Here is a 14,788-nt window from a genome sequence, read left to right as displayed (position 1 = left end):
TGCCCGACACTTATCTTTGAATGGAGAAGCCTCACCATAAGATCTCGACAGCTTCCTATCGCGCGGATCACTTGATGTGTGTCTGTACAGCTATCCTGAAACGAATTCTTGAAGAGTTTGTCTGCTAGTTATAGCACATGCTCTAACATGGCTTCCTCGCAGCTATCCTCAGTGGTAAGCCACCCTCAAGTTCTTCAATGGACTGCCATTTCGGCGGCCGCAACTCTAGGTCTCGGCCTGCTAGCGTACGATCTCCAGAAAAAGAAGGCTGAGATGTCAGAAGAGTGCAATGTGAAGCTGAAGATTGAGGCTGTAAGTATAAAACACCACGTTGCTCCGGGCATTAATTTAATCGTGAACAGCTATATCACTACCCAGTCAAGGGCTTGGGCGGCTGCAAGATTGAGGCAGGCAAAATTGGACCTCAAGGGTTCGAAGATGATCGATCTTTCTGCCTCCAGAAGATCCACCGCGATGCAGACACTCATCAGATTACACAATGGGAAACCATGTACAGCGGCTTCCACCTTCAGATGATCCTCTTTAAACAGAAGGTTGAAGTAGAAAACGACGGGGAAAAATACCTTACCGTGACTAGAGTGGGACCTGAAAACCCAACGCCAGAGCAACTTGACTACACTGGTTCAGAGCATCAGATCCGGTTCTCATTGAGACCCGAGGTGAAAGCGCTAGAGAAAGTGCACCTAGATCTCCATGGAAGCGCGACGGATGCGTTTGACATGGGCGAGGATATCTCTGCTTTCTTCACTAAGTATCTTGGCTTTGAAACCCACCTCGTGTATATTGGCACAAACTCGAGGGTCGTCCTAGGCTCAGGAGCGCCAAGCAGCCCTCTCGCTATCGCGAAACGATCACCGTATACTGCGCCTCTCCGCCGCCTGCTTCCCTCCTTCCTCACACCACAAACGGAAACAATCACTTTCCAGGACATCGGCCAGTACCTTGTGGTGACAAAAGAGTCAAACGATGAAGTTTCATCACGACTGGATGAAGGTGTGGAGATGGAGATCACCAAATTTCGTCCCAACATTATCGTTTCTGGTAGCCCTGAACCATATGATGAAGACTATTGGGCTCAGCTTGTTTTTCCTAGTGGTATCAAAATGGAATTTGGTGGTACGTGCTGGAGATGCCAGGCCATCACTGTCGATTACAAGACTGGCAAGAAAGCAGAAGGCGATGAGGGGATGGTATGGAAGAAGTTAGCTAAGGATAGACGTGTGGACAAAGGGTGGAAGTATGGTCCAGTTTTCGGAAAGTATTCGTATACGAGTTTAAAGGATACTGGGAAGGAGATCAGGGCAGGTGATGAGGTTGTGCTGACGAGACGAAATAAGGAGCGTCCGATTTTCGGTAAGTGCTAGCCTTTTAACTTAAGTTGAGAAACGGACTTTGCTAATGCATTTACAGACTGGCCACTGTCGAAAGCTATAGTAGCAGCTTTCAAGTAGAAGTTTTCAATTAGCAGTATTTGAATTTGGGAAATAATAAGTAGTTTATATGATTCGCTTGGTAAACTGCCTACGTTTCTGTAGTTTAGAGCGCTTTCCGATATGCCAAGTAGCGTAGCAATAGAACCTTCGCATTCGAGGTACCCCAACTGGCTAGTATAAGAGAGTTTGCATCTGTTAGACTATGAGAGAGACAGAAGACTACTAAACCCTAAAACGCAAGAGGATACGAGCTGCATCGTATATTGCACACGCTGCCCGGACTTCTCCGGCAAATCATTCCTGAGACTGAATTAAATACAAAGCGCTGACATAATGTTATCCAAAAGTCTTTACATACATGGAATATGTTTCGCTGTGTAAATTATTATATTCCTGGATTGAAACTAATAGTATGCATAGCTGCAATTAGTGCCATAGTCTGCAACTAGACTTTTGCGTCGTGGTACCGTACCGTTCATTATATTGCAACACCGCTTTTCTAATCTGGAGAGATCTCTCTGAGCTCTACAACTTCTTCTTCTCTCTAGGTGGTGGGAGGTTGTTGGTAGGCGAATTAAGCAGACTTGGGTGTTCAATATAACGCCTAACAGACTTTCATACAATTATTGACACACCACTTACTTCGGCATGGTGCCATCAGGTCTTTCCTGGTGCTAGGCTTACTAGATATCGCACGACTTGTCCGGGATCACCTTGAGAAAGCGGAGAAACAGTTCATCACTGTAAGCTTAACGGCACATAGGTTCTAGGCTACAGCCAGACCTGTCTTTTCACGTAGGCGAAATCATGGTTCTGCATTGTTCCGGTACAGTTCGTCTTCGCCGACTAAGAGGGTCTCACAATCAATCAAGTTATAATGTAGAACAGCAGTTTGTATAGCAAAGAACGGCTTTGATTGTAGAATATGGGGTCACAATACTAGCTAGCTTGTCTTTGTTGCTTGAGGCGGGAGAAGCTTCTTCGGCACGAAACTCCTGCTCCAAGCGTACTACTCCTTAGATTTGCTACTACCCAGCGACTACTTATCGCGTCCGCGTTAGAAGCGTTCCTGGCGGCCGTGTTTGAGTCGTTACTGGCGGCCGTGTTTGGGTTGTTACGGGCGGCCGTGTTTGAGTTGTTCGTGGTGGCGGCGTTGGTCCCGGCCCTCCTGGTGACGTCGTAGGTCGCCCTGGTGTCTGTCTAGCGACCAGCTCTTCTCCAGCGACCAGCTCTCCTGGCGGACGGCGTGTTTGCACCTGTCTAGCGACTGGCGGACGGCGCGTTTGCACCTGCCTAGCGACTGGCGGACGGCGTGTTTGCACCTGCCTATCGACCAGCTCAGCGCCAAAACTCTGTATTCGATGTTAAAAGCTACGCTCTTATCATTCCGTCTTGGGTTAAACGTACGTCTGGAACGGCTAAACCCAACGCTGTGGGTGCGAGAGACGCAAGGGCAATGATTGCAAAAAGCTTCATGTCGGTGGATTGATTGTTGGTAACTAGGCTGTAGTTGTCTTGTCTGTGTGAGGAGTGTGATGAAGACACAAGAGGGGGAGACAATGCCACTTTATACGCCATGGGAATCGACCCCTCCGCTTACTCAAGTGAAGATGACGCACGTTGTCTTCGTAACACAGCTACAAAGGGCCGAAATATCACAGCTGAAGATCCATATATTTCGTATAGACCTTCCGGAAAGGCGGAGCATACTCATCCGTATGCCACTTGATTGATCGCCTTTCGAATGGTTGGTCTATCGGAGTACAAGGCGGTCAATTTCATGATAACGCGGATATAGTCTGCTTGGCGGTCTTCAACTGACGATTTAGCCTTCATGGACAGGATAGTGCGTGTATTTCTCTATTTTCTGATTCCTGGACTTGTCGACCTTTTGATTATTTCAGAAAGCACCTACGTCTTAGGAGTACTTGTGGAGCTGTCGCTAACCTGTGGAGGGACAGAATTGAGGGGTTCCAGAAAGGGAACAAGTACTATCAAGGATGATATGAGAGCGAGAAGCATATATCCTCTTGGCAACTGGGGGGAATAATGCGTATAGTGACTATTACGCCGGGAGAAGGTTAGTTTGGTTCACTCTCTCTGACGAGTGATACAGCTCGGCGTCGGAGTCCTAATGAACTAGGACAGACAAGAGGCTAGCTAGTTCTTGGTGGAGCATTAGATGGCGCGTACTATTATGCGGGCATTCCCGACGCGCTGAGTAGCTTGAGTAATGGCTCAAGGACGGAGGTTTAGTCTCAGCTACGTCGGCGCTAAGAGCTGGGCTAGACGTAAGTTGTTCTGAGATTGTATACGTATACGTTTGGGATGGCGTGAGTAAGAGGTTACACTCCGATCTTAACTGAGTAGGTCACCGCCTTTTTCCCCCACTAATATCTATGTACGAGCAACATGACATATAAAAAAGAGGTCGTTGCACGTGTGAGATACTTGGAAATTATGTGGATGAATAGGACGCTAGTATCATGATCGTACTGCTCACTAAAACTGACACTAAACGACATTGATGTGGGTAACAGTATAGAATTTACTTCACAAGGCACTTCTTCGGTCATCGCTGTCTAAAGGAGCTAGAGCCTAGCATATAGATTTTGTTTGATGAGATGTTTCACCTTGAATACCGCATCTGGCTCCATTATTCCTCTCCGAAATGGACCTCTTCGAGTCGATCTTGGTCTGACTCAGAGAGCCGCTGCCTATGGCGCAGTGATCGAGACCGTTGTGTCCGTTTTCGTGTGCCCCGAACAATTGCTAAGCGGAACTTGCCCTGAGCCACGTAGAAGACCTGGCACACGTTGAAATTGGGCAGGTTACTGGGAGCGGCGTGTATCCACTCGACCGTCGACGTATACAGCTGAGGGCAGTAGCTGGGAACCGGGCGACGTCTTGGTATGGCCAAGGCGGATGACGCCCTAGCAGAGCAGCTTGTTGGAGCATCACACGGTCGGTTCAATGAGTCCCGGAACCGTCAGGCGCCGGGATGATCATTTCGCGGTCGCCGATGAGCTTGAGCTGGTGCCAGACTCTGTTGCACCCGTTCATGGCGAAGAAGAAATTTAGTACTCTTACTGGAGAAGTTAAGATAGTTTGGCTTTAGTTGCTTAATGTCCAATGTGTGAATGACTCTGCTGGTCAGCAGACTGACCACGTACTGCAGGCCTACGTCTATGAAGCAGGTACATGACCATTCAAACATCGAGCGCGGAAAAGCTAGACCCAAGCAGTTGATGAAGTCCTTGACCAAGTCCTCTTTTACCTGCGAAGTAGACTCGGCTGGATATACGCTCCGCCACCAAGTCGATCGATTGGTTGAACTCGAGGACGAAGGCCTGTACTCGTATGTCCTCGATCCGATGCTTTCGGCTGGTAGAGGCGCCGATGCGGGCGCAAGACGCCATGTCCTTGCCAAAAGGCGTCGTTCGGGCGCGGGGTGTCACCTGTGTAAAGCCTAGCTTAATGTCGTCACCCGAACGCATCAGGTCGGCGAAGGTGATATGGATCTTCAACGTGGGACAGCAAGCTGTCGGCTGTGTCTTGTATCCGTCCGCGCGCATGTTGCCAAGGCGGCGCCGCATCTAGTCCATGGACATGGTGAAGTCAAGAAACTCGACTTCGGGTGAGTCGCAGTGGTTTGTACTCAACCAGCTCGACACCCACCATGGGATTGCCGAGAGAGGCGTGCAGCATCCCGGCGACGATGCTTCTGGTCTGAACTTTTGTCGCGTCAATGTACTATTGTATTGCATGGAACTTGATATGTTAATGAGGAAGATTAGGTCATCGTCCAACGCGCTTTGCACCCGGCCTATCCGGCGCTGAGGCACTGCCGCTTGCTGCCGCTTGCTGCCGCTGAGATGAACCGAGGCAACGAGGTCTGCCTGTCCATGCTGGTCGTGGGGGTAGTAGTTAAGGTGCTAGGTACCGTGGGAATGCACGGGCGGGCGGACGGGCGGACGGGAGCGGGGGCTAACACTAGTGCGATACGAAGGTGGCCGGCGGATCCGCCACTGCTGGACTTTTTTTTTGAATTTTGTGCATTACCTCAGGATCATGTCTCGTACACAGTTTTTTCCAGAGACCTCTTGCTGTAAGTTGAGAGATTTATTACGCAAGGAACTACTGACTCCAATGTTATTAACCTATTGAAATACGATTGCAATGCGTTGAATCATGTTGTCTTTCCCCTCATACAAAGATAACCTCCCCAGAATTCTCGTTTACTTCCTTTGTCTTGTTCCAGTTCAACCATCCAAAGTTTGCAGAGAACGCCTTAGGGGAGCACGTGTTGCCAAGTGCAACTAGTTTCCGCGTGGCCATCTACCTGGGAAGAACAGCTTGCAGCGGGAAACCAACATTAGAGTCATTGTTAGCCAGGAGTGGCTGGGAAGCAGCATGTGGGTTGCTATTTACCAGGAGCAAGTTGTAGGGGTTAGCTAGCACACCCCATATGGCGACGTACCACTTTGAACGGCTTGTAATTCTCCGACCGTTAACGAAAACGTGGCCACCGATCTCTACCTGGACGTCCGTATCGTCTGCGAGCTTTAGTTTCAGTATGCGACATATGGCATGGTTCGCTTCTTCCTGGTCGTTGACAATAACGTGGATCAAAGGCTCTTTCTCCGACACTCTGCGGACCAACCATCCCGCGATTGCACGGCTGAAAACGCCTGCGCTGATAACGAGCGTAAGGACACAAACAGCCATAGGCAGAGCAACAAGTGTAGCAGATGCAAACATCGCCGTGCCTGTTATGAACACGGCAATACTGAGTAACTTGCTTAGAGGACGCCAAAAGGATATCCACCTAAGACTGTTCCCAACAATAGAGACCATAACGAGGACCGTGTTTCGCGACTGTGTATACTGTGTGGACCCATAGAAGGATACTTTCGCTGCCGGAATCGTGTTCAGTTGTTTCAGAGCCAGCCCTACATTTTCAGGTTCACTCTGCGTTCGATGGAGGTCGGTAAGAATGGATTGTCCTCCACTAATGGTGATCTCGTAGGGCACCCTGGAGACATAAAGCTTGTGCTGTTTGCTGAATGGAACCTGAACTATGTTCTCCGTAATAGCGCTTACGGTAACTAATGTATAGAGAGAATCAGTACCAGTTCAAGAGTCGTGGTTAAGGAATACGTACCCATGAAATACCAAAAGTGCATCCACCACTGGCAAACACACCACCATGGAAGGATTCCACCCTGTTCTACGATTGCCATTGCCGCATGTGAGCTTATAATGAGTAAAACCATCGCGACAAGCCCAAAGGTAATAAGTGATTTGCCTGGCCTTAGACTTTTTGCGTTGGCGATGCGGGCGCTGACCTTTTCGTCGAGAAGGTCTAAATTTCGAGTGAAGGAAGAGTCACGTTCCACACCTCCCTCGACGTACGTGTTCCTGAAACTAACAATGCTGCCTATAGCAATGTTTCCCTTCTTTATGGCAATTTCGTAGTCCTCTACACGGACTGGCATAATGGCACCACCAAACGATAATAGCATCGCAAGGCTTCCTCCGAAAGGCAGGATGGTCAGGAGCGTCCATACTTCATTCGTAGGTGCTCCGAGGAGTGCTCCAATGGTAGGAAGCAACGAGAGAACTCCTGAAGCTCCGCTGAATTCAGACTTTCGCAACTCGGACAAGTTCTTGAGAACCTCTAGGAGGGTGGGGTAACACATAGTTTGATTAGAACTCAATGATCTGATACATCCACCGCGTCCTATCCATTCCGTCATGGAGAAATTCTTCTGTGCATTTCCGACAAAGCCGTCAGAACTAATCGCGCAACGGGGTGGGGGTTCTTCGGCGTAAGTGAAGGGGAATAGACAGGAGAATACGATAAGGTACACTGAATTAATGAAACGAGGAACGGCTCTGGCACTTTGGGCGAATGGCATTTCTTAAAATTATATCTTTCAAAGTGAGAGACTTTCAAATTTTTGAATTTCGATTCGAGCTGATAAAAGAAGTTATGTTGGCTGGAGTCTACTTCTTTTTATTCCTAGCAACCTCTCAGCCTCGTGCACCCACACTTGTATACGGACCCCACAGGATAATGCAGGTAATCGGGAAGATGAACCTTCCATCAGACACTCCTTCTTAACACTGCATGCTAAAAGCAGCCGTTGCCTAAAAATAGAGTAGCCCCTCCTCTTAACCCAATACTATCAACCATCGTTGCCAAGGCGTAGTTCCGGATTGTTGCTGTCAAAGTCCTTCGTTCAGAAGCGCCGTACAGTTCATTGTGTTGCAATACCGCCTTTACCATTTCCAGAGAGCTCTCCGAGCTTGGCAACCCTTTCTTCTCTCTTAGATAGCCAAGTCATTTAAGCAGACAAGACCAGCATCTTATAGGTCTGTCCAGAGTGGATTACCATCCCACTCCTTGTGGGAGCAACAGCTGTGTTTGATAATCTTGTGGCTGGCACCTTTCGCGTTGAATTGCGGGATTAGGCTGAAACCCAGCCTTGAGGGTAGTACCCCCATATTTCTCTTGAGGCGGCAAATGATGAGAGACCCCTCTTATCTTTTGAATGCCCAATCACACCAAACTAAGGACCGTACTCGCATGCAAAGAAACACCGTTATAGTATTTGGACCATTACATCCGGCAAGGCTATCGGCCCCCCTCCTTCTCTATTTGCATAGCAATTCCCTGTATGGCCAAGCTTCTTCGCTTAATTAGTTAATAGTTACTCACATGGAGCTCTTCGAACTTATCCCATTAACGAGGGACATGAGGCGCGCCGTTGTTGGCATGAAGCCGTATAATTCTGGTCTGATAGGGGGTGATCAAACTGTCTACAATTGGCGTGTCGTCCATTTTCTCTGGGCTAGTATTAATAATGATTTGAAGTACTCGAAGTGGTGATATATAATTGGTCGCTAGATTAGCCTTTGGATAGGCAGCCTTGTAATCCAAACAGTGCCTCTTTCCGGTAAGAATATGGCACGCAACGAGAAATTGAATACCGATGCTATTGAAAGATGGAAGGTTTCGAGAAGCAACCTTGTAGATGCCTAGAATAATCCCAGTAGCACGAATATCTAAAGCAGAATAGGCGAAGGCCCTCCACGATAATCATCACTGTTGAAAAGCGGGGTAGTGGTAGGCTGAAGATAGCAGATGCACGCCCCTTCACACATGCATCAATGAGTGAACAGCTGTAGCATAGCCCCGGCCTTGCACAATAAAATTTCAAAGGAATTGCCTATTCCGTAAGGGTCGCGTCAAAAAACATCCCCGCAGTTAAACAGCTATTAAACTCAAGTGGCTCTTTCCAAACGTCGAGGAAGATCGACACGGGGGTGTGGCACCATGTTCAGCTCGGTGGCGCAGCTGCAGGAAAAACAAAGTAGGCATCTATCTAGCTTCACCGGATTGTGTTGCCTTCCAACGGTTCAACTGTAGTTCTCGTATATGAAATGTTGTGCGCGTATGACCCTGTCCATATTCCGGGTTTCGCGTCAGAGAGTCGTTATCAGTTCAGCCTTGTCCGACATGAGTAGACTACAGACCATGTCCCATGTCTCAAACACCACTTAAGCAAGTACACGAGCGCGACCAGCTATGTCCCGTTTGCAGCAGAATCCATTTCGACCGGTATCTCAGCGAGGAGATCAAACGGCCTTTTCTTCTCGGATCATGGGTTAGCGTCCAGCAAAAGAATAAGTGCCCATTCTGCAGGCTTGTTGTTCATGCTCTTGAATCTGACCCACGCCTGACCCCCGACTCGCCTGAAGAGGAGATCACACTCAGCAACGAACTCAGCTGGAAACTGGGGATCGAACTGTCGCCTTACGACCGGGGCAGATCTGAGTCATACTCCAACAAGTACGATCTGAGATCAAAAGCCAAGCAGTACTCGCAGACAGTCTATCGATTCTTGGTCTCCTCCCACGTAGCTGGTGATGCTAGTCAGGGCGCTTCAGGTGTCATTCAATATCTGGCGCACAGAGAAAGAAACCCCGACCACCGACAGTTCTTCGGCCGTAAGGTGCAGCCAGAGCACGTGGATGTGAACCTCCTGAAAGCATGGTTGGACGGATGCACGAGGTGGCATGAGGGTGTCTGCGATAGAGATATTCGAACAGTCGACAGTGCGCCTCTGAATCTGAGGCTGGTTGACGTGCGGAATCTTTGCGTAGTTAAAATGTCAAAGGGTGAGGTACCCGAGTACGTGGCGTTGAGTTATATGTGGGGAAGCCAGAAGATGAAGGAAGAGACAGGGATGGAGCCAGCCATTTTGCTACGGAAGAACATCGAATTCGACGCGAATGGTGATGAGATGACGCCTTTACGCAAGAACTTACCGAAGACGATCGAGGACGCGATAAATCTAACGCGGATGCTTGGATATCGCTATCTTTGGAATGACGCTCTTTGTATTATCCAAGACAATTCATTGGAGGATAAGATTCCAGATCTCACCAACATGAAGGTCATATACAGCTCCTCAAGCCTTACTATCGCTGCCGCTGGCGGTGCGCACGCTGATTATGGGATTCCCGGCGTTAGTGTATCTAGGAAGGTCCATCAGTTCTCAGAGGTGGTAGATGGCCTTCGCCTCGCAACAATGTTTCCGTCTTATACTGATCTCGAGAACTCGTCCAGTCTTCTTTGGAACACCCGAGGCTGGACATTTCAGGAGAAATTACTATCGAAAAGACTACTCCTATTTACGGACTATCAAGTCTACTTCAAGTGCTCCGAGTCTATCTGGACGGAAGAGATTAAACTGGAAACGGAACGGCTCTCGAAGAGCGTGGAGGCTCGTCAAGCAAAGTACCTATGGGACCCCGGACGTCAGCGTCACGTTCCAGATGAACACGCGTTAGCTATGAAGCGCTACAATCCTCAAATTAAGATAGAAGATGAGTGGAAATACCTAGGAGGCTTTCTGGATTATGCGTCTGCCGTGGAGGAGTATTCTAAGCGGCAGCTGACCGATCCGAAGGACACACTGTTCGCTATAAGCGGCATTCTTGAAACGCTTGAAGACGTGACTGGACGTTTTATCCTGGGCTTGCCTAGGAAGCATTTCCTGGAGGCTCTCTTGTGGTACCCTGATCTTGGATGCGTTCAGACCCACAATGCAGCGCTTGAATTGCCATCGTGGGCTTGGGCAAGCTGTAATTTCGCACAAGGTACGTACGCACGTCCATGCAAGTCCCGGTTTCGCTGGTACGCCCGTGCGCATAGGCACCTTTGCTAACACGTTGGTCTTCCCAGGCGCAGTAACCTTCGATATGATGGACGTCCGCCAGCTTCGAAGTCTAATGAATGTTACAGTCAAAGTTTTCCATATCAACCCCCAGGAGAAAGACGCGTCGAGTAACCCAGGGTTCGAAAAATTCTCGATGGCCATGGCCTTGGCGGGAACATATGGAAACTTGCTCGCATGCCTAAAATCACCGAAACTCAATTCAGATCACACAATCAAGCGGTTGTATCATTCTGATGGAAAACGCATGAGGCGCATCGCATTTGAGCCACCACTGAACGCTTTGGCTCTGGAAGGTGGTGCAAATAGCGGTTCGATACCAGTCACCGTACTAAATCTGATGGACGTAGCCGGAGAATACGCGAAGACTGGATACAAAGATTGGACGCCAACGACGGACAATTTTCCTTATGACAGGCATGTCTTAGCTTTTCAAACCGTCGTCGTAAGATTCTCAATCGGGCAGTCTCTCAAGCCGAGAAATAGCAGGGGTGATGATGAAGTCGGGATCTTCGAATTGATCAACGCGAAAGGAGAAATCATCGGTGAAATAGTGACAACCTACCGCAGAGCTGAAGCGCGTCGGAAAGATCAAGATTTCATTACAATTTCGTGTGGATTTTCGCTCAAGAATGCGCAGATCCATCGACGTTGGATTCCTCGATGGAGATTCAATGGAGATCTGCAGGCCCCGAAGCCGCCACCATCGGCCGGGACAAACACAAAAGAGGAAAAATCTTCGCTCCAGGAGTCTAGGGAGACGGCCATAAACTTACTGGCTAAAGAGACGGGATCATGGGCTCAGCTCCCCGAGTTCACTTCGATACTTCAGAGAATTGAATCCCACGTTCCCGGAAGGTGGCTCCCCGTTTCAGATCAGAGGGAGGAAGACTTGCAGAACTCGGCGACCAGTCTGTTCAACGAGCTGTACTCTGCTAGGAAGGGTGAGCCGATGGTCCGAGCGCTATGGCCGGTGGTGAACGTGATTCTCGTGGACTGGGATGGAAATATTGCTCGTCGCGCTGGTGTTGGCAAAGTGATCATGAAAGCATGGCAGGAGCAGGGAAATCGTCTTGAAGAGGTTTTGTTTGGCTAAAAAATGAACGGAATGGTAGTGAATCTTCCGCATTTAACGTAGTTGGTGGTTACTTGCTTGGAGATAATGCATCGACTTGTTGCAACCCGGCACAATCGATAAGCAATTAACTATGACGTCACTGCTAGCTTGCCCATTCACGAGCTAAACGCCATCAACGCTACGAGTTTCAAGATCACTCACCATACTCTCCAGTTATGAAGGTCGACCCTGCAGTACTAAGAGTCCTCAGCTTAGATGCTAGTACTACAGCCGTTTCCTCTGCCGGGGGAGGTGGCTGCAGCTCCGCGTCGACGTCGAAGATCGTGTCGCAGCTCGACAATGGCCAGACCAAGTCCTACTTTATGAAGACTGGAAGTGGAAAAGAGGCACAAGTAATGTTTGAAGGTATGCGCACTGTTTTCTCATATGAACACCGACTGATTGACTGACAGATTTGCCATAGGGGAACACGCATCGCTCGAAGCTATCCACGACGCCGTACCATCACTATGCCCGCAGTCATTTGGCCACGGCCAGTTTGAATCGCAGTCGAACACATCCTTCCTTGTCACCGAATTCCTACACCTTACATCGCGCTCCGTATCCAAGTCGAAGTCGGCACAATCGCTTGCAGCAAAGCTTGCGAAACTCCACACAACCCCCGCACCAACACCTGAGGGGCACGAGAAGCCTATGTTTGGGTTCCCCGTCACGACATGTTGCGGTGATACAGCTCAGGAGAACATCTACAAGGAGAGCTGGGCCGACTTCTACGCAGAGAACCGGCTCATGTTCATCCTGCACCAGGCAGAGAAGAGGAACGGCAGGGAGAAGGACTTGCGCAAGCTGGTTGAAGACACTGCATCGACCGTCGTGCCCCGACTGCTTGGCGATAAGCATCTGAACAACGGCAAAGGCGTCACCCCCGTAGTCGTCCACGGCGATCTATGGAGCGGAAATGCAAGTGTAGGTGTTATTGGCAACAACAAGGGCGAACCCGAGGACGTAGTCTTTGACTCATCAGCATGCTATGCGCATAATGAGTACGAGCTAGGCATCATGAAAATGTTCGGTGGCTTTGGTGGGAGCTTCTTGAAAGAATACCACGAGCTGTGCCCGAAGACGGAGCCTGTTGAGGAATATGAAGACCGTGTGAAACTGTACGAGCTATATCATCACCTGAACCACTATGCGATGTTTGGCGGTGGCTATAGGAGTGGTGCGGTGAGTATCATGAGGGAGTTGGTGAAGAAATATGCAGGGGACTAATGGCCCTTTCCAAAGGAGTGTGAATGAATGGTAAAGTATGTACAGATAAGATACGAATCCCGAGCCAGCAGGCCATCCATCTGCCAGTCATCTTTCATATAGCAACCGTCGTGTATCGTGTTTTGACATCATCAATCTAAGCAAGGCCGGCTGCCTGCAACACAAATGTCGCAGCAGCATCCGCCACACTGCCATAGCCGAGATGGTCACCGGTCGCTCCTCCATCGCCTCCACCACCGCAGATCAAGTCAGCAGTACCGCAGAATTCCTTGACCTTGTCCTTGGGGAGGTTGCCAACAGCGGATTGCTTCAATGGGTCACCGAAGAGAACAGCGCCAGCGACATTGGATGACGAGAGCCCGTTCTGGAACGCGTTGTGAACGACCATGCCGCCCTGACTGTAGCCGGAGACGACGACCTTGGTGCTTGGGCACTGGGAGAGGGCGGATGCGACGAGTTGAGCCATGACTTTGCCGCCGTCTGCGCCCAAGTTGGCATTACCCTGAAAACATCGTTAGTACTGTTGTATTACGGAGAAAGAGAAGAGAAGACGTACAGCAGCGGAAGCAGCATAGTTGACACCCTGAATAGTGACCTTGTCGGCACCAAGCTTCTGCCTAAGGGCCTTGAACATGGGCGGTCCCGAAATAGTTCCCACGTTGCCGAGCTCTCCAGTGCCACGAGCAAAGATGACGGTCAAGCCAGTGCAGCAGTTCTTGTCCGTCACACCATTCTCAGTGCTTCCAAGAGCGCCAGCGGCACCCTGCGGTTTGCAGTCGCTGCCAATCGTGCCGGCTGCACCAGTAGGAGTGGGTACTGCTACATCAGTCTTATTCGGAGCGGCTGTGGCCTGAGGGCCGGTTCCAACACTGTTGCCGCCACCAGGAAGACCGGGGAGGCCGGGAATGCTAGGTGTGCCGGGTAGGCCAGTGGGCAAGCCGGGTAGGCCACCAGGTAAGCCACCAGGTAGGCCGCCGGTAGGCAAGCCAGGCAGGCCAGTAGGTAGACCAGGCAAGCCGGGTAGTCCACCAGAAGGCAGGCCAGGAAGACCGGGTAGTCCACCAGAAGGCAGACCAGGAAGACCGGGTAGTCCACCAGAAGGCAGGCCAGGAAGACCGGGTAGGCCAGGAAGGCCGGAAGGTAAGCCTGGAAGACCTGGAAGACCTGGAAGCTGTGGGTGCGGGAGGCCGTTGGTGAGGCCAGCTAGGGCAACGAGAGATCCTACGGTGTATCTCATCTTGCGCGTTACGAATTTGGTGGTTGGGATAAGTTGGAAGTGAAGGATGAGTATATCGATTGATGAGTTTCAAGTTGTAGGAGCGAATGTAAGTGCACAGCACAATGGTAGAAGAAGAGGACAAGAAAGTGAAGGTTGGGAGGGAAGACGAGGTCGAATGAATGTGATGATAGCCTCATGTTATCGAAGCATCGTCCTGGTCTTTATACCGTGAAGCCCAAGGTGACTTCCAAGGTTAGGTCCTCAGGAGAGAATCCGACTAGAACATACATGCATGCTAGATCAGGCGTACAGTCAACGGTTTCGAAGCAATCTAGCATTGCTTCTTCGGCATCGTGTTTCATGAACTGCATGCCCAGGCAATGTGCCGAGGCTGGCATCTGTACTTTGCTTCCGCCTGGTCGGTTCTCGATTAATGCGGCCAAGAGAATCCATGGTTGCATCACGGCAACCGCCGATCAAAGACGGCACGGCATTACGTCCGCGACCCATGATGTCCTTC

At 49.9% G+C, this 14,788-nt stretch overlaps 6 protein-coding genes across 6 annotated transcripts; 3 read left to right on the top strand and 3 right to left on the bottom strand.

The window, feature by feature from the left end:
* Window positions 1-147: 147 nt before the first annotated feature.
* Window positions 148-1,472, top strand: K460DRAFT_408780 (uncharacterized protein; the record flags this gene model as incomplete). The annotated part of the gene is made up of 3 exons (XM_040937191.1): window positions 148-312; window positions 363-1,374; window positions 1,432-1,472. 3 exons carry the CDS (start codon window positions 148-150, stop codon window positions 1,470-1,472), a joined length of 1,218 nt encoding a protein of 405 aa, XP_040783868.1.
* Window positions 1,473-2,466: 994 nt separating this feature from the next.
* K460DRAFT_434406 (uncharacterized protein) lies at window positions 2,467-2,930 on the bottom strand (the record flags this gene model as incomplete). Its single annotated transcript, XM_040938380.1, has 2 exons — window positions 2,467-2,806; window positions 2,862-2,930. 2 exons carry the CDS (start codon window positions 2,928-2,930, stop codon window positions 2,498-2,500), a joined length of 378 nt encoding a protein of 125 aa, XP_040783867.1. The 3' UTR covers window positions 2,467-2,497.
* A 2,862-nt stretch (window positions 2,931-5,792) lies between these two features.
* K460DRAFT_419389 (uncharacterized protein) lies at window positions 5,793-7,156 on the bottom strand (the record flags this gene model as incomplete). Its single annotated transcript, XM_040938006.1, has 2 exons — window positions 5,793-6,562; window positions 6,619-7,156. The coding sequence occupies 2 exons, from the start codon at window positions 7,154-7,156 to the stop codon at window positions 5,793-5,795; spliced, it is 1,308 nt and encodes a 435-aa protein (XP_040783866.1).
* A 2,334-nt stretch (window positions 7,157-9,490) lies between these two features.
* K460DRAFT_247091 (HET-domain-containing protein) lies at window positions 9,491-10,195 on the top strand (the record flags this gene model as incomplete). The annotated part of the gene is made up of 1 exon (XM_040927353.1): window positions 9,491-10,195. A coding segment is annotated over one exon (705 nt), but the record flags the coding sequence as incomplete, so codon positions are not given.
* Window positions 10,196-11,995: 1,800 nt separating this feature from the next.
* Window positions 11,996-13,049, top strand: K460DRAFT_379419 (Ketosamine-3-kinase; the record flags this gene model as incomplete). Its single annotated transcript, XM_040935162.1, has 2 exons — window positions 11,996-12,185; window positions 12,244-13,049. 2 exons carry the CDS (start codon window positions 11,996-11,998, stop codon window positions 13,047-13,049), a joined length of 996 nt encoding a protein of 331 aa, XP_040783864.1.
* A 136-nt stretch (window positions 13,050-13,185) lies between these two features.
* On the bottom strand, window positions 13,186-14,286 carry K460DRAFT_408774 (carbohydrate esterase family 5 protein; the record flags this gene model as incomplete). Its single annotated transcript, XM_040937190.1, has 2 exons — window positions 13,186-13,551; window positions 13,606-14,286. 2 exons carry the CDS (start codon window positions 14,284-14,286, stop codon window positions 13,186-13,188), a joined length of 1,047 nt encoding a protein of 348 aa, XP_040783863.1.
* Between the last annotated feature and the right edge of the window lie 502 nt (window positions 14,287-14,788).

The sequence above is a fragment of the Cucurbitaria berberidis genome (genome assembly GCF_010015615.1).
Source record: "Cucurbitaria berberidis CBS 394.84 unplaced genomic scaffold K460scaffold_5, whole genome shotgun sequence".
Classification (NCBI taxonomy): Eukaryota; Fungi; Ascomycota; class Dothideomycetes; order Pleosporales; family Cucurbitariaceae; genus Cucurbitaria; species Cucurbitaria berberidis.
The sequence above is the reverse complement of the archived record's forward strand: the minus strand, read 5'-3'. Positions and strand labels throughout refer to the sequence as shown.